The sequence below is a fragment of the Lasioglossum baleicum genome, chromosome 4 (assembly GCF_051020765.1).
Source record: "Lasioglossum baleicum chromosome 4, iyLasBale1, whole genome shotgun sequence".
Lineage (NCBI taxonomy): Eukaryota > Metazoa > Arthropoda > Insecta > Hymenoptera > Halictidae > Lasioglossum > Lasioglossum baleicum.
In genome coordinates this window covers 17325242-17345266 of record NC_134932.1, presented here as the reverse complement: position 1 = coordinate 17345266, position 20025 = coordinate 17325242, and the positions used below count along the sequence as shown (strand labels likewise).

The 20025-nt window shown below is 34.7% G+C and overlaps 2 protein-coding genes across 4 annotated transcripts in view; both read right to left on the bottom strand.

Moving 5' to 3' along the window:
* The window catches only part of LOC143208488 (uncharacterized), an 8781-nt gene extending 1788 nt beyond the window's left edge, over positions 1-6993 (bottom strand). The window contains exons 1-4 of the mRNA XM_076422959.1: positions 6788-6993; positions 5862-5956; positions 3748-3855; positions 1905-2080 (exon numbers count right to left, since the gene is read on the bottom strand). Coding sequence (XP_076279074.1) covers positions 1905-2080; positions 3748-3855; positions 5862-5956; positions 6788-6993 — 585 coding nt within the window. The remainder of the gene's footprint in view (positions 1-1904; positions 2081-3747; positions 3856-5861; positions 5957-6787) is intronic.
* Positions 6469-20025, bottom strand: LOC143208152 (uncharacterized). Of its 3 annotated transcripts, none has more exons than XR_013008851.1 (3): positions 12379-20025; positions 8156-10696; positions 6469-7039 (listed from the first exon to the last, which is right to left on the bottom strand). XR_013008851.1 is itself a non-coding variant. In XM_076422289.1 (3 exons), the coding sequence occupies exons 1-3, from the start codon at positions 12600-12602 to the stop codon at positions 8336-8338; spliced, it is 438 nt and encodes a 145-aa protein (XP_076278404.1). In that variant the 5' UTR covers positions 12603-20025; the 3' UTR covers positions 7365-8335. The 3 variants fall into 3 exon arrangements, 2 of the variants coding, with proteins under 2 accessions (XP_076278404.1, XP_076278403.1); XM_076422289.1 differs by lacking the exon at positions 6469-7039 and having other exon boundaries at positions 7365-8374; positions 10522-10696; XM_076422288.1 differs by lacking the exon at positions 6469-7039 and having other exon boundaries at positions 7365-10696.

Below are 20025 nucleotides of genomic sequence, written 5' to 3'. Positions count from 1 at the left end.
AGATAAGTGTATGTTAAAAGATGTGTTTTCTTTATGAAACGTTATACTTATACATATATAAGCGTTTGTAAAAATTATATCCAATTAGTACAGGTTATTTATAGTAAACAGTATTTTATCCATCTCAGTTACTTATGTACTAAGATAGAGTAAATACGCAGAAACTGATGGAGATCATTTTGAGCTGTATATTTTGACAATAAATGATAACCAAATTGAAGAATGAAGGCCAAAAAATGAATCTGTACATGTCTCTTTGCTGGTTCTCTTTACTGGACATGTGCTCACAAAATGGCGGTGAACAATCTGAAGCCAATGCTCTGTCGATGAAGGATTGAAAGAGGCTGAAGCCTAAGGGGAGCTTTTGTCAACTGCAAGATAAACTTCGCAGCTTCTAGGGGCACATAGCAAATAAGGAAGTTTCCGGAGGCAAGCAACCTTGCATGTAAGGATTACAACGAACGTCGAGATAAGTCGATTTGCGGTATCCTCGTGTGCGATGCTAGTCAAAGTTTTTACGAGCGAACTAAAGTGAACAATTAAGTAAAGAATCGGCTCGTGACAACGGCGGAAGATGATTAAGCTGGAAGTTTTTGTTGGTCTTAACGCTCGAAAGCTACTGCTATTTATCGCTATCACGCTCCGGGATACAACGTTTGCGATAATTGCCTGCGGCGTGCGGTCGTAAATACTCCTGAATTCGCATAAGTTAATTCAAACACATAGGGAGTTAATTCACGGGCCTACGGTCGACCGTGCATAGCGGCGATAGCGTAAACACCAAGTAATTTCTATCGTCCGTGCATCGTTAACACGCTGTTCAGTGCAGCCATTTAATACCTTCAATTAATCATCGACCAGGTGGTGCAAACAGGTAAAACGAATGCGTGGACGGGTTTCGGAATGAAGTTAGTTAGCCACATGGAACGAGTCGTTCACACCTTCGATACGGTTTCTCTCGTTTTTCCTTGTTCCGATTAACTGTGCACTACTCCCATGTGGTATCCAATCCCCAGTAAAAATTGAAGATAATTCTTTTTTATTAATCTAATTACTATTACTGCTTAACAATTAATTACTTAGTTAATGATTTAGAACAGCCAACAAATTCTTTGGACAACCATTCTTTGGAGACAAAAATAAAAAAACATTTTTTTTTAGGAAAACTGCAAGATTATCAATGATAATAAAAAAAAAACAGTAACAATGAAGAAAACGATGCTAGTTATTAATAAAATATCAAGTTGGTTTAGTACCCCTTTCCCCATTGTCACTTATTAGTACACAAGACACAAGTTTGAATATGAATATGAAACAGGTTTGAATATGAAGTAGATAAATTTTCCGGCCAGATTTGGGATCAGCGTGACGAAATCTACAGGAAATGATGTATAGCATGTCAAGAAAAAAATCATTCTAGACATGGCGTTGGATAGACCACAATTTTCTTGAAATTCTGCAAGTTTCACACAGATTTTCAAGGCTAAAAAATGTTAGTATCACAATCTCTCTATTTTTCCCATATTCAGCTATATTTCAGCATTAATTTAAGGAAAAAATCATCGCTCTATCTTATTTCTATCAAAAGTTCTTTGAGTTTGACACAGATTTTTATGTGTTGACCCACCCCTTAAATTTTCTATACAAAAATTGATCACCTGGAATATCTTACAAATATTTCATGAATTTTAAGAACCAGCAGAACCCTACTACAAAAATAAATAAATCTATACGTAAAGGTCTGTACACACAATGAATTAAAAAGTGATTCATGGAAATATTGGATTGGTTCTACCTTGCTCATCTAAAATGTGAAATTTAAAACATAAAAAAAATGATTTGCCTTGAAAGATGAAAAATTGTAGTCGAATGTTCCGAGTCTAGCGAGTGCTAGATTGACTCACTGAATTATTTTCCTGCCTCGTTTCGTCTAGGAGCGTTCGGACATGTCTTTCTGTCTCGAGGTACGCATCACGGGTCTCGATGGCTTCCTTTCGAAGTCTGATCACGGTCCTCTCCAGTTCCAATTTGCTCTCGGCCAACGTACCGGTCTGACTTTGCAAAATGTTATTTCCGGTCGCTGTAACGAACGTTCACAGATAAGGTGATTCTGGTAGTGTGATCTTTCACTCTGTTTGCTTTCGTCTTAAGCGACGTGGCTTATTAAATTTCACGAAAAATATGCTGGAAAGTAAACACGTTTTCCTTCTGTTACAGATTTTATGCATTTATGACAAAAATGAGTACTACAACAAATTTTAAATATGTACGAATATTTATGTATATGTACTAACAGTATTTACAATATTGTTAGGAGAAGCATCATCGGTGCGTCACGAAATTATTCATTTATAAAAACGAGTCTGAACACAGTGCGAATCAGGTAACAATGTGGATTAGGTCAGTAGTGAGGAATTTCACGCGAGACATCTACAACGGTGAACCTTGTTTCCGCGACTCGACGAGTCTGGAAAACTCGGAATTCCATGAACAAGGTAATCTTGTTACGTGCCGCGCTGTTGCTGCTGGCATTTATTGCATGCAAAAAGTATAATAACAAAAGATTTACAACTTGAACAAAATTAAAAGTGGGACGAAAGAGAAATTCAACAGAAGTAGTAAATTATGTGCACGCGTTAACATGTTTGCTTTTTCTTATGCAGCAACAGCTATTGCACACAGTTGTGGAGTCAAACACTATTTCATGAAGAAATGGTGATATTGAATTGATATTAATCTGCGTTATTTTTTAAATATTTGTTTGCACAAGAATCCGTACTTAGATACATGTAAATACTATTTATATAATTATTTTAGCATTAGTCATTTATGTTTTATATTTTTAGTGTTTGCCGCTTTGACAAGGCAATTCATACAGGGTGTCACAAAAATGTTGTACTTCACTGAAGAGGGTGATTCCTGAGGCCATTTGGAATAACTTTTTCCTTTGCGAAAATGTTCTCCGAGGCTTCCTTAAGGAGTTATTAACGAAAAACACGGACCAATCAAAGCGCGGCAGATGGATTCCGACTGGCGACAGGTTCCACTGAGCGTGGCGTTGGCATTGGCCGAGCCAAAATCAGTCTGCTATAGCCGCGTTCTGATTGGTCCGTGGTTTTCCGTTAATAACTCCTTAACGAAGCCGCGGAGAGCAATATCGTAAAGGAAAAAATTATTTCAAACGACCTTAGCAATCACCCTTTTCAAGGAAATACATTTTTGGGACACCATACATAATATTGGGCTGGAACGAAAATTCATAGCTTTCTCAAATTAAAATTGAAAGGTGTAGGCCTTACACTGTAAGAGTTATTCAACAACATGATAAGTTATCTCAAAATGACAAAATGTAAATACAACGGAAAATATGTTATTCAATAAATCTATAAATAAATGTCTTAATTTGGTCTATGCCAAATTAAGCCAAAATTAATTAAATCTGTAAGTCTCTAACTCGACAAACGTAAGATTTAATCTTTTTTATGGTATAAAATATGATTCTAAACAATACTACGTCATGACGTATCAATTATTCCTAACGAGTGTGGTAATATTTTCGAACCAAAAATAAAATTACAATTATTTAATTGCTTTTGTTATTTAACAAAAACTGCATTAAAAAATACAAGAAGAGGTACATAACCTAATGCAGTGTCCGGCGACCGAAGAATAACAGATTAAGATAACCACACGTTCAATTAAATGAATTAAAAACTGAAAACATTCGTGCGGTTCTTTTTTGCTTACTTAGAACCGCTACAATTCTGCGTGTACTTTCCAGGGTATTTTTCAACTGCTCGTATTCTCGTTCCTTGATAACTTTCGCCTGGTTCGTCTTCTCGAGTTCCTCCTTCACTGTAAGTCAACATTTGAAGTAATTTAATACACGACTCTACTTTTAATTCCTTCTACGGATATTATAGTAGTCATTTTAAAGGGACGAAAAATACGTTTAGCGACGTTACGTTTCGAGACTGTTGACCAGTGTAGAATATTCCCCGTTGAAGTATTACGAAACTCTTAATTTCCGTCAGGAAATTACCAAATGACTGAACAAGGAGCTTATTAATTTAAGAAACACTTTTAGTTTAAATTCGATATATTAATGTTCGAATTTATTAAATAATTTATCAAATGCGAGATGCACTTTGTCGTGGGAGGTCCGGCATTTCCATCAAGATAATTATTTCAATAATGTGAAATATTAATTATATTATACCGTATACATAGCAGCGGACCGTTCATTATAACTCCAATAAACTCAAACACCAAAAATTTTTGTATGATTTATTTTTTCTCAAGTTTTCAATTTGACCCTTTGCACTCGAAGCTATTTTAACTCGAAAATTCAACATTTCTTCTGTATTGTATGTTTAGTAATTTTTTTTATGTTTAGTAAATGTTTAGTAATTGATTAGATACCAACATATTTAATGATATAAATTATATTTTAAAGAATAGAGTACAGCCAGTTTTAGTGGCGACTCTGAGTTACCTCTCGAGTGCTAAGGGTTAAATTGAAAACTTGAGAAAAAATAAATCGTACAAAAATTTTCACAAATATGATGGTAAAAGTTTCATAAAAAAAGTTATTAAAAACAACAAAGTTTTGCCACTGAATCTGTATTGTCCATCTTGTTGTAATCGCACTTCTAGGCCCCATAAATTAAAATGATCCATGTTCGATGCTGTTGTGTTTTCTTTATGAAACGTCATATTTAAATATAAATGTATGTTAAGAGATAAATTATAAGAAATTATAAATATAAAAAATGATTAAAAACAGAAAAATTTTACCATTGAACCTGTATTGTGCATCACGTTGTGATCGAACTTCTAGGCCCAATAAGGTGAACACAAATTTTTCTCAAATATTTTCGAAAATCGTTTATTCACTTTACTTTGCGTGATCGCGTGAAGTCGCTTTGATTTTACGAACACTTCACGATGTATCTCCGTTTCCACCGCAAAGGGAATAAAATCACGACAGACCGATCGAAACATAGTGTCCCCTTCATTTACTATCTGTTACACGAACGGACGTTCATAAATCGTTTTCCATCGATTACAAGTCGCATCTGCCAAACGGGAGGCGGACAGCGGTAGTGGCGCGCGGGGAAAAATTTCTCAGCCGTGTTCCCCACACGTTGTTTAACCGCTATCATTCCCATATGTATGTTCCGCTCGAGGTGACGTTATGTATCAGTTTGCTTAACCCAAAATTTCATACCCACCGTTCCTGACCGAGTCCCAGGGCTATTTGGAATTTGATCGACATAGAAAGATTCGCCGTCGAACCGGCGGTAGTATGGGATAGAAACTGGAGCAATGGCTTGAAAAGATCGAACCGTTTTTCGCATTTCCGTGCACCTTTACATCTTAATAATTAAATTACTATATTTCATTCGAATTCATCACTATAATATACCAAACAGTAATTTAAATTTTATTTCTATCATCGAAAGTTACTGGGACGAACACTCGAGTGATATTCGTAGGTCTAAAAAATTATGGTGACTAATGTGAATTGATATAGTTTATGTTCCCCGAAATAAAATTGATCCTATGTTAATCCCGTCTAAGCCACAGTATATCACAACTGTAAGGACAAAGAAATTGTCGTTGTCAATAGGTGCAGAAGACAGTAGAGCCGATCCTGTTTCCAATGCATTTTGTCCCATTTCGATATCTCGATCGGTTCTCGAGATATAAGCGATCAAAGTTTGCGTGTAAAAGAATGCAGTGGAGGTAGTAAAAACTGACCTGCCCTAACTGGCGCCGCGTGGGGGTAGGTCAGTATTGCCTCGCGAGAAAGAGAGAGAAGGGTGTACTGTGCGGAAGAGAAAATGTTAATAAATTACCACTGCCTTTATACGACGATATCTCTGGAACTAAGCGTCGTATCGTAATAAAACAAAAACCGTTGAAAAGCGCAGGCTTCGCGCTCTCTAACAGCCTAAGTCATAAATTCATCAAAATAGTGTCAATGTCACAACAATTTAGATATTAACTAATTTCAATGCGATTTCTCTGTGGGTTTCCTGAATTTCAATGGATTCAGTTGAATAAATATCCTTATAACTAGACTGCGGATGTTTATTGGGGATGAATCTGAAGAGAGAGAGAGAGAGAGAGAGAGAAACTCTAATCAAATAAAATCTTATTTTCCGTGGTAATAGCCTTTTTAGATCTGAAATTAATTACTAGCATTATTTGAACATTTTCAAAAGCCAAATTGCATAAAGATCCGCAGTCTACTTGTAACTCTCTGAAAATCCTGCTATTGATTAATTATTATTATTTAATAATAATTATTTAATAATTATATTATTATTATTATTTATTATTCGATATAATATTATTTATAATTTTAATTAATAATATTATTAATATTATTATAATATTATTATTATTCGCGATAAGTCGAAAAATGTTATTAAAAGTGTAGTGAAATAAATTTGTCTTTTTATTCGGTGGGTTAAAGATAATCTGACCTGTTTATATAATTGATAATTCTGATAAATAAATGTGTTTTTAACTTTTATTTTAAATGTATTAAAATCTGTGTATTTTTATGAAGTGCACGTATGTATAAAAACATTCCTACAGTATTTATAGCTTTCTGTGCAACTATTCTACCCCACTCCAAAATCGAAGAACATAAAACGAAAGATAAAAATTTTAAAGAGAGAGACTGTAAAGATGAAGATAAAGGGGGAACAGCGACTTTAGGATAGGGATGTAGAAGAGATGGGAAGCTTTTGAGAGGAATTTCTAGCTAGGGAACCTGCCATTTTCTAGCGCGTTGTCCAGCTCCGAGTTTATAGCCTGAAAAACGTCAGATCGTTCCTCTTGTCGCGTCAAGCTTGCCCGCAGATTTCGGATCGTCTCCTCGTGAACTTTCCTAGCGGCTTCTGTTTTCAGATTGCTCTCCCGCATTCGCGCCAAAGCTGTTCCAACATCTGTCTCTATGCCTCTCGTCAATCTACTCATCACAGCCCATTGGGTGCTCTCGTAAATATCGTTCCGGATTTTGTCCCTGCGCGGAGAATGCTGCTGACTTTTATCAGGTCATTAAGCATGAAAGTGGACAAATAAAACACACATTTGTCAAGTTTCATACTTAACGATCTGATATCACTAGTAAGAAGGTGTTCTACCATTGATTGATTAATGTGTACGATTAAAAAAAGAAATCGTCGAAAAATCGACGATTGATTCAATCGATTGATGAATTTAATCGTCAATCGTTGATTAAAAGAAGAAATCATCGAAAAATCGATGATTGATTCAATCGATTGATGAATTTAATCGTCAATCGTTGATTAAAAAAAAATCATCGAAAAAAAAACATAAAAGCACGTAAACAGAGTTTATATTATAGACCAAATGACAATACACCTAAACTCAGTTAACATTTTTGTATTTTCGTATTTCATTTCGAAATTTCAGCAGTTAATTATTAATCAATTATCCGATTGACGATTACAATTGAAAGGAATATAATCGTTAATCGTAATTAACGACTTTAATCGTTAACCGCAATTAACGATTGATAAGTATTTAATTATTAACCGCAATTAACGACTAAACTAGGAGATTAATTGTTAATTGCGTTTAAGGATTGAAGTAGAAATTTAGTCGTCAATCGTTGATTAAATTTTTGCCCAACTCTACTCTACATGGAAGTAGACGGCGGATGTCCATGCAAAATAAACATTGATTGTGGAATAAAATTTTCTTTGTTAATATATGTTTAATTGGTTGGAAATAATATAACAGTATTTCTAAATTCTTTTAATATTTTTCCACTGTGTTGAATTAGACCTACTCCGCTGCCATAATTTACAAGTTTATTATGCAGGGTGTCTCATTTCAATGTCACCCCCAGGATATTTCATTAATATTGACAAAATAAAAAACATTTTATTGAATGGTGTCAAGTGGTCAATATCTCACAGGGATTATTTTCCTAAATGTAGTTTTTTCTCGTAGTTTTCAAGGTAATAGATGTTGGTTTTTCAAATAACTACATTCGAAATTGGGAAATATAATCAGGATAATGATTCGCAAGAAAAAGGACCTTTTTGTTTTGAACAATCAGCAATGCTTTCGTTACGATTTTAGGATCTATACATATATACAAGATAGATACCTTTCAGTAACAGCAACGGAAATTAATTCACTGTCAAGGAACACTCGCTCGATCGCAGTTATCGCTTGGAGGACTGCTTCGCCAGCAATGGTACAGCTCTCGCAGTAGTTCACGGTGCTCTCTGCCTGAGAACTTCGGGACACTTTGCGTGTAACGTACTCCCGCGTCTCGTCGTCCTCCCTATTCTTCACCTGTTGACGTGCCGCAATTTTTCGGGAGCTTCCTCCAACCAGGAAAGAAATTTTTACGTCCTCGCTGTCGTACGCATGATTTCAGAATCGCATGCACATCCTTCTTCTACGCTTGCACTCTCTTTTTCCAACCCTCCCTCCCCTTCCTTCAACCATGACATTAAAGTCTGTTATTCTTCACTTTGCTGTTATATTCCTTTCCAATTCAGATACCACTCGTATTTGCTATGCTATTTAATTTTTCTGTCTCTCTGCTGTTTTTGACATGCAGAATAAAAGAGATACACGTAAAAGAATACGTTTATTAAATTTGCTCAAGGACTATTATGTACTACGTCATCTTTCTGTAAATACACATAGCCATTTATTTTTGACTATCATTATAAGAAACTAAGAATTACTAATTTAAGTTTATAATTATTATTTAAGAATGATAAGAAATTCGACTGAATATAAATTTTTGAATCAATCCTGTAGATTTTAGACAGGAGGTATTTGCATTAAAATATATTGATATGTTTTTATAAATATTATATTTTCTAATTTTGTGTATTATGTAAGTATTTATATTACCTTTATCCTAATTCTCTTTTCCTCTTCTAATTATTTTTTATTTTATGTACGGTTACTTGAATTCAGACGCTCTAAAAAAGACGACAACTAAAAGATGCTAGAGCAATTAGCACTTACTACAGGATGTGAATAGAAATTTTTTAAAAACTATCAATTGATCGGGATTGTAGGAAAAATACTAAAAAGTTGCATTTTACAGCTTTTTTATGTGGGTTATATTGACAATTTAGAAAGTATGTTTGTTAGGTCAGCGTCAATTATATGCACTGTGAAAGTTTTATCGAAATCGATTGACGCGGGAAAAAACGACAGGCATTGATAAAACTATCTTAAACGTTTGTAGCTCATTGCAACGTCGACCGATTTTGACGAAATTTTCAGAATATGCTTATAGACCCACAAAAAAAGTTGTAAAATGCAACTTTTAGTATTTTTCCTACAGTTCCGATAAATTGCAATTTTTGAAAAAATTTCTTTTCACATCCTGTAGTAAACTAATTGCTCTAGCTCCCCAAAAAAGTTCAAATCGTCTAGTACAATATTTAAAAAGTTATCGTCTTTTTTAGAGCGTCCGAATATTAATTGTGTAACTGTATATGTTCACAGAAGCGTTATAAATAATTATGTGAACCATAATCCACGAGCTAATGATTATAACGTTAATTTCTTTCGATATTGAATTATAGGTAATTGTATTAGAGGTCATTTGTTAGACAGAATTCGTATTAGCGGGTTCATTTAATACACTGCCGGCGAAATTGCGTAAATTGAAACAGAAGTTGTGTAGCGCTTATGGAACTCTTTGCCAATAGTTATGAATTCCGTTCACGTGTTGCACGTCAGAAAGAAAATTTCTTAGGTGAAATAATTCGAGACTTAATTTTCCCCGGCGCCATCGAAGCACTTAGTAATTAGCGTAACTTCGTTCTTCAGTCATGTCAACTTCACCGTACAAAACCAAGTTTGACGAAGTCAGTTTAAACTTCTTTCACGAGATTAATCTTTTCATGAATAGTTTTCCTCATGTTTTGAACCGTTTCGAGCCTTCACTTTGGGAAAGGACACGATCTTCTCTGATAACGTGGCATGTTAAATTTCTCTTCAAAGAGTGACTTTATACTACACTTGAATGCAAAATGTATAGATTTACTTAGCATTTAACGCCTCTGAAGAAGTTTCTCGTGAACGTCAAAACTGTTTTAACAGCATAGAGACTTTTAATATAATTATTTTTATAACTGGTTTAATAATTTGTATCTTTTCTGGCCTCTCTGATATCCCTACTTTAACATGATGTATTATGAAACATTTCTTACTTGTTATAATGAACAGCTATTATTTTTTTTAAAAAATGTTGCCTATTTCTGTAAAATTAATTCAGACAATCTAGCTGTGTCTATATAAAAATTAAATTAACTAACCTGAATTTATTATTTGTTACTTAACTATGATTCTGAATAATATCACAAATAAGAAAAGTTCACACATTTGGTTTAAAGCAATAAATAAATAATAATAATATCGAACTATAATATCAAAATACTAATGTAATATACTAGTATTTATAATATTATGAATGATGGCAATCGCTTGCATTCTTACCATGTGACGGGAAATCGATTCAGGATTAGTTTTCAACCGATTCCAAACCAGTCGCAGTAAACTAGCCAATGAAATCTGATTCGATCGTTTAATACACGCCACTTCCTTGAAAAAGCCGTCTACGGAAGGATACTTGTCCATAAATTCTACCATCAAGCGTAACGCAAATTGTACTCTGCAACGATATGACTTGTTAAAAATTATTTCGAGACTAGCGTGTTATAGATATCATCGCGAATATTGTTCACTTTTAATATGCATTATAGAATATACATAGAATATTAACATAATATATAGAATATACATATACATGTGTAAATGTGAATGTGTAATATATGAATTATATTCCTATAAATGTAGAATATATGACTATATGTATATCTCTAAATGTAGCATGTAGAATTATATTTCTACAAATATAGAACATAGAATTATATGTATATCTCTAAATGCAGAGTATAGAATTATGTGTATATCTCTAAATGTAGAGTATAAAATTATATTTCTATAAATGTAGAATATAGAATTATATTATCTCTAAATGTATGGTATAGAATGATATTACTATAAAGGTAGAACATAAAATTATATTTCAGTGCAATTAAAAATCCGCCTAAAATTCGGCAACCCGACCAACAGAGGTGTATGCTGTCGCGCGCCTCTATGACGTACGCAACATATACCTCGTTTGACCGGGTTGCCGCATTTTAGGCGGATTTTTAATTGTTAATAACTAACAGATGAAACCGAAATCGTAATTTCTTTATTCTTTATTTTCATCTTATATTATCATGGAGAACCACCCCTTCAATCTTCTCCAACCTATAGTCGAACACCCTGTATTGTACAGTAAAGTCGCTTTCTAACAATAAGCCGATTCTCGAAGCTCCAGCTTCTTGGTCACTCGTGGAGTATGTTCACCGTGGAAGGAGTAGGCGAACTGACTTAGATCGACCATCTCCGTGACGCTTAGATTGCGACTTTACTGTGTACAGTAAAGTCGCGTTATTTTGCAAACAGTTGTGTTCTGCACGGAGAAATATCGTGTAGAGTGTAGGGGCACTATTCTTTTATGACTGAGTCTACCGCGCCGAAAGTACAAAGGAAGCCGAACGTATAAATGGACAGCATGTAAACACGGATCGCGCTGTCCTTCTTTGCGCCCGAAACTTTCATCCTCAATTAAACCACTAAATACAGTTGAAATTATATCGTGTTTAGTGTCATATTAATCAAAAAAATGCCACAAATAAGTTTGCGAAAGTCCCATAAAAAAATAATGAAAATTAAAGAAGTTTTGTAATTGGATTCGTAGTGATTCACACCAATATACCCGAGCCGAGATCACATTACGCGGCATGTTTACACTGCTCGGAGACCGAGGCAGCTCGAGCTTTCTTGCCCCCTGCGGCGTTGCCTCTCAGTGGAGGGGGTAGGCACTTGACAAATTCTGGGTAGGCGGTCACTGAGAAATAACGCGACTTTACTGTATCTAGAAGAAGGAAAATACTGTACTGAGATATCGTAACGTGATTGTGGGTCCACAAGTATCATTCTCATCTCATAAACCTAATGTTCTGTACAATCGAAGTGCAAACATGAAACAATTATAATAAAAGGTATGAGATTCCGAGGAACCACAATGGATCGAGCTCACGCACGATTGCATTACCCGAAAATGGTCAATGTTCCCATTTGCTTTGACGAATGTTCCTTCGGCTACGTACCGTTCACACGCCTAATTGAATCTGAACTACGTACATTCACAGTAATGGCATGCTATCTCGGTAAAACGTTTTCGGCGGAGGCAAATTTATGCAAACATGCCGAGGCGTGATCGAAAAAGGGCTAAACAACCTGTCGTAAGCCAGCTCCAGGAGAAGAATATAGAATTCCCCTGCGGTGCCGTTGTGTTCCTTCACTACCTCCATGGCATTTATGTCCTTTGCGGTTTTCGCTGGAAATTTCCATGACAGATGTTCGATATCGCCGACCCAAGAATATATTTCGTTCGCAACCAACACACACTCCTTTATATCCGTGATGATTGACGTTGCCAGGAATTTGTTTAGTTTTGGCATAATTCTCCTGCAAACTGTCACTCGTCAGGGTTCCTAGGTTAACACTGTTGATGACCATAATTGGTAACCGTTGTCACGACGGCTTGTAAATCGATCGATATCTCGTTAGTAGACGTTTTTATTTTACGTTCACTGTTTGTTATTGGTGGACAGCAGATATTCACACCAATTACATAAAACTGCAATTAGTCAGAAATTACTTCATTTTATTTTAATAATGTACTCAATTTATTTTCTATGAAAGTCTGTTACCAATCTGCGCCTTCATGCACGCATTTACGTCATGTAACGTTATTTACACTTTAAATTTACGCCATAATCTTTTCATTTGAGAGCTATCTGGGAGCATTTTTCTACAACAAATATAATATCTGCAAGTGCGTGCTCAATTTTTATGTAACTCTTTTCGTATGAATAAAGACTAAATTCATAAACTGCTTACACAATAATAAGATACTTGATTTTATAAAAATGATTGGAGATCAGTAAATATGGCGTTTATGAACTGCGAAAAATTTCAGTTCTTATTGAATTCAACGTTATTTCGATTTATAAAAACATTCATTTTATATAAAATATTGAACATTTATTACTGCTTTACTTAAAAAATTTCTAATGTCGACTTGCTTTCTCTTGTGTGATGTAGAGTGTCTAGTTTTTTGGTCCCGATACACAACACTGAAATATACCATCACTGCGGCATGCACAGTATTCCACAGCTCAATTGTCATGTTGAAAAATGAACTTTCGCATTGCTATTTCATGTGTATATTTCGATAATTGTTTTCGGGTAACACCTGCGTGTGTCCTGCTGCTTATTGTATCCGGAATAAAAATGATATCTGGTTTTCCATGGTTCTCTATTGTTATTGTCATACTACTGTCCATGATATGGTTTCATGTTTTTGCGAATCGGGAAAACAATTTTTTGATGAAAAATGTTGCAGTTGGACAGGCTCGATAGCCCAGAATATTATTTTCACACGCGCGCGCGATTCACATTTTCTTTTATATTTTTGTTCTCGAAAAATATTACTAGATTTGTGTTAGTTACTATGTGAAAAGGTTACGTTTAGATTGGCTTCTACCGTGCTAACAGTGCGAAAGTTTATGTATTATGACAAAATCTTTTGCTGCGAAGACGTCGGTCTTGGATTAATAATGTAATATTACACATATGTTAACCTCTGTTTCGTATGACTTTTCACTACAAAATTCATATTATTTTTAATAGTTTGCTTATCACATTAATCATCTAATAAAAAATCTTCTAATTAGTCAACAGAAAGTGCTCTAAAATTTAGCCTTGGTATTTTGAGAGCCCATGTAATTATAAATCACAGTTATAAATCGACACCGTATTAAAGATCATTTCGGATTACAAAAAATTTAGGTAAAAATTATTATTTTTCAAGAATTTTGCGGCGCTAATATTTTATTATTTCTGTATATACTTGAAAAATAAGGCTGTCCTTCAATCTTTTATACTGATAGGCTGTACAAATTACGAAAACCTTCAATAAATCAGGTGCCCCATGTTTTTGTCGCGGAGTGGTGAATAAGTGTAACTATTAGACGGCGGATCTTTATGCAAAATAAAAATTGTCTGCATCGATTGCAAGGAATAGAAACTAAATAGCTATTTCCTCCCTTAATAATTTTGATATTATAGATAAGAAATCATATATTGGCATGTTCAATTTTCAAAATTTTCCTACAATTTTGAATTACATTTGCTGAATTTTCTTATAAATGCATAAAGATCTACAGTCTAGTAATTATATTTCTACTGTTTTAATTCTCTTTCAATTCGAAAGCTGGTTCACCTAGTGTTAGGAAATACTGGAACTAGAAAGCCAACTTTGGTTTTTGTACTAATTCTACTACAAACTGTTCGTGTGCTTTCACGAGCTTGCGTTACCGATCGATCTATCCTTGTAATGTACTTGCCGAAAGGACGCCGAATTCAATACGTTCCTTTCCACCGTTATCGGCATCGTAAATCAGTTCGCATCTGTAATTTCCTCCGGGAGCGTGTAAGTATAATTATTCCTTCGAGGCGGCGTCGTGCCAGGACATTTAACCGGGCGAACTTTCCAGGTGGATAATCTACAGAGTTCTTGGAGCCGTATCCGGTTCTTTGATGAAGTCGCGGGTACGTTAATCTGACCACATTCTCCAGATATAATCTTTATCAGGTTCGGCGATCCAAGGGAATTGCTAGCGGTGTCGTGTTTCTAGTAGTCCAACCATCGTACATCACAAGTTCCACGGAGAGTATCATGTGAATTAGATCCTCTCAATTTTAAAACTTTAATTCAGTTCACGAGAGCGCAACTGCGAACCGAATCGGACTTGAAACCCTGGTTCTGTTACAAGGGAGAATAACACGCAGGGCTTCAAATAAACAGTTATCATCCGTTTCTAAAAACAATTCTGTTCGAACTTACCTGTTTCATTTAACAACAAAATTCCTGTGGAATTCTTATGAAAAGAATTGCTATCCTTAGGAAATTCTAATTTTATATTTTATATTCCATTGAAACGGAAACTTTTATTTTCTAAAATATTTCTCTATTTCTTCTCATCGAAACCTGTAAAATAAGAACTTTGTTAAGGTAGTTCTCATTAGCAAGCTCCAGAACTCTCTCGAGTTAATAATTAAATTGCGAATGCCCATGCAGAAACATATTTTTTTGTCCAATTTACAATAAAGTGGTAGTCGGATAGTTTATTCCGTTTTCAAATTATGTATTATACTATTTATTTTGTATATATTTTTCTTCATATCTAAAAAGTTTGATATATTTTTTAAATACAGTTTAGTTCACGAATCGATCGTCACGATATCCGAGCTATTCCTGATGGTGCAAAAAATATTTTGAAACAGACCGTGTTGGTATAAAATGATGGATTTTAGAATGTAAACAGCATCCTGAAAAATATTTTTTCGTGAAAAACAGGAAACATTTCGTATTTTTACACTGTAGAGAAAGACGAATTTAGTGGTCAGTTACGTGTTTGACTAAAATTATTTCATGGTACAATGATGTGAATTGCTTTTGAAGTGCTTTATCCAACTTTCGAAAGAAATGAATTTCTATGTAAATCTTTTATCAAACAATCAATCTTGACAATTTTTATATTGCGTCAAAATCCAACAGCTTTTGTAACACTAACATTTGACATAGTAATCACCCAAGGATCAAGTGGATAATATGCTGTGTATTAACACTAAACCTACCGAGTCTTAAAAGTACATAACTGGTACATGTTTCCTTATAAAAGTGACAAGAATAATTTTATTTAAACTTTGTGTGGCTCCTATTATAATACGTGCTCTACTAAAGATATTTATACAATCAATTCTTATAAAATCATTTTTATTATTTCAATAATTGTAAAATAATAAATCTGGAACCAGTGATGGTAGGCTTAGTGTTAAAAAATGTTACAATATACAGGGTGTCCCGAAAATGTAATTCCTTGAAAGAGGTAATTCCTGGGGACATTTGAAGAAACTTCTTTACGAAAATGTGAATTATTAACGGACGGATTCCGATGCGGCGACAGGTCACGTTGAGCGTGGCGTTGGCATTGGCTGAGCCCGCGTCCGTCCACAATGGGTGCGCTCTGATTAGTCCGTGTTTTTCGTTAGTAACTCCTTAATGAAGCCTCGAACAGAGTTGTGCAGAATTACAATTGAATTACTCCAGGAGTTATAATTACAAAGTAATTGAATTACATTTTAATTCAGTTATATTGTAATTTCAAATTCAGATCTTCATTCAATTACATTACAATGTAATTCGTAATTGCAATTGGAGTACAATTATAAAACACTTTGTAATTAAATTACATTAATTACGAATTACGATGTAATTAAATTAAAATTAAAAATTATAGAATGATAAAGTAATAGGTAAGAAGAGGTTGAAAAATCCATGTGTAGGTTTCGACAAAATTATTTACAAATTTATAATATCTGAACGGAAATAATTTCTGCGTTACACATTTTTTAAATTTCAACCATAAACATGAAATAGCGTTACGTATTATGAACGAGGACGAGGAATAGAAACTACGCCGCACAGACATCAAGCAAGTATATGAAAGAAAAACAAAAATATCGCACTTCTTCAAAGTTCTGGGTTATAATTTGGAGAGCTGTATTTTAATTATATATTGTATTTCAATTACACATCTGATTAAAATACATAGTAATTGAATTAATTGAATGGTTTGAATTATGTAATTAAGGTATGACGTAATTGAATTACAATGTAATTGAATTAGCACAACTCTGGCCTCGGAGAACATTTTTGCAAAGAAAAAAGTTACCTCAAATGACCTAAGGAATCATCCCTTTCAAGGAAGTGCAACATTTTCGGGATACACCGGAGATATTTAATCCCTGAAACGGCCGACATAATTTGGAAAACACTTCACGATTTTTTCAAGTGATCGTAGTGGAACGACGTAAACTTTAAGAAGCCCATAATCCTCTGAATACTGTATCGTCCTCTATCTACACGATCTGCCATTTTACGAATATCTGGCTACGGCTGTCACGAGTTTATCACTTCCAGCCATCCCGTCGTTCAGGGAAACTTTGAAATGAGTAGTTTACAGAGTTTCTGAAACCATTTGCAGCTCCCCGTAGGAGCGGCGCGCCATATACATATATCCTTGTACCGTCGCCAATCTACACCAAATTCAGCGGAGTATTATTGCAATTGTTCAATGGCGTCGCGTTACGTGCAGGAAACTGTTCTTCGTCGCGCACCGGCCAGGCTATGATACGCACTTTCTAAGAGATATTATATTCGATACGGTTTAGTTCGGGTCCGTCTTGCGGTTCTAACACTTACCTACTCTCTCGCTTTCCGCGGAAGTGGCAGAACGTGTTCCGCTAACAAAATCACGAGACTGGATGTGATCCTACTTGACTCGCAACTCGTGCTCATTTATCAGCATTGAAACTTCTGGGAGATCATTGCGAAACGTTCAGGCGTGAATCTTTTCGAAGTAGAGACACATGGTTTGACAATAATTCGCACAAAATCGAAACAACGTATCCGAGGGGTACAGCCACTATAGAACACGAAAAACAAATTTTGCGAATTTTTTACGGGAATCTAATGAAGGGAATGGAAAATCTATTTACAGGACTTTATTATACACACTTTGAAGCGTGAGAAAAAATTTTTTTATACTCCCTCTGTCCCATAATAATAGTAGCAAGTGAATATTTAAACGGGAATTATTGGCGAATGCAGCTGTAAGTTATGTTGCAGCTCGAAATTGCGAAGCCCTCAATCAAAATCAATGTTTCATGACATCTGTCATTTGTTTCGACACATCATTCAATTTTTAGGTTAACCTAATTATTACGAATAATAAATATTTTTCTAATTTCATCCGCTGATCGAAATCAATTGTTTTATTTCAGTTGAATATCAACACATTGTAAAAGTGAGATGAAAAAAAAATAAGTTATGCTGGGAGCAACGAAGAACGATGGCTCCAATAATTTTAAGTAAAGCTTCGCAGCCAAGGGGATCCTACCTACAAGTTTAAAATGCAGTAACGAAATTATTGAAAAATCCAGAAACTATCTGAATACTCAAAATAAAAATTTAAAGAAATATTTTCAATTTATTGTCTAATGTAATCTAATTTTTTGATAATAAATGTTGCGTTCTACATTTGTTTTCTTTTGCTACTATTATTATGGGACAAATTAAATTCATCAGCTGCTACTATTATTATGGGACACAGGGAGTATTAATTTTTTCTTATCAAATATAACGACTCCACAGCGCTACAACAATAACCGCTTTAATAAATGAAACAGGAACGTGTCAAATGATGGAAAATAAAAAAGATATTCGGAACAACGTCTTTCAAATATTTTTCTCGAAGCATCATCTTGCATCGCACATAGGGAATCATGTAATACATGCATGTTCTGTTACTTTACTGCAACTGTTCCTGTAGAATCGCAGGAAACAGTACTGGTGGATATGTGCCACCAATTTCAATAATGCAATCCACGAAGTTGATATTATATTCTGTGTGACCAAGATAATGCAGTGAGTCCATAAATATCTATGATTATGAATGGTTCTACCGGTAGATATTACGCATTGCATTCTGGTCTGATGAGAATGGATGGCTTATGGAACTTCTATTTTGGCTAACCACAGTGTCTCTCATCGCAGGAAAATGAGAATGGTCTTCCGCAACGAGGTAACTCGTATATTGTGGAATTCGTGGAAATGGGAAGTACAACATTTTTGGGACACTCTGTATAGCCTTATGCAATTAGGTATGTTAGGTATGCTATCTCACCTTTGCAGGTATTTTCCATTAAAATACAGTTGATGGCAAAGCAGCAATATGTATAACAAGACAAAAAAACGAAATGAGCGAAATAACACATAATCAATAAAATGTAAATAAAATGGAAGTATGTAACGATAATTCCTCTGACATTTTCACTGTTACGTGCTTCATATATTATTCATTTTTATAATGAATGTACCATTTTTCACATGTAACATTTCTCCATTTCGACTATTATTGACCATGCAAAGCAATAGACTGCACAGCGACAAACTGCATTAAGGGGGTAAACTCGTTTCCAGGATTGCAAGGGTACGGGATGCGCCTTCTCATTTCTTGATAATGTAAAGATGGGGTTTTTCAGTATTCAAAAGCGCTAGATAAAAGATCTAGCCCTCAAAACTCCTATTTTTACGTTTACAACGCGCAATTTGCATTATTCGGCAGCATGTGCCATGTGTATGTTCCGAATAATGCAGATTATATGCTGCCAATAATGCAAATCGATATAATAAAATATAATAGATATAATACACTCAACGAAATTTCTATAAAGTCACTGAGTTTTGTGCCTGTGCGAAATCAAACCGGACCTGTTTATGTACTTCTGTAAGGCCTGGTTTACGTTGCAGTTTTCTCCAGAAGAATTTCAAAGTTGTTGCACACATCTTGTTACTGGGAGCTCCAATTCAGCTCGAAATTGTGCTGCATTTTTGCTTTGCTTAACCGCAGACCTCATTAATAATGAATGTTGTCTCTTTGACAATTTTTTATTACCACCTTTAAAATGATTTTTTTCGTAATTTTCATGTAAATTGATATAATTATTAATCACAGTATATGACCGATTAATTTTCCTAGCAATATCCATGTCTTTATAAGCATCGATTGATGCTTTTTCTTCACTTGTTAGTACTTTTCCTCTCGGCATTCTAATACACGCGAATCAAATTATAACAAACAGGATTTCTACGAGTTCTAAAACTAATTCTTTTAGAATATTTCCAATTTTCCGTAGTTCTCTCTGCTCGGAATACAGAGAAACACTAACAAGAGAATGACCCCAAGTGTCCGA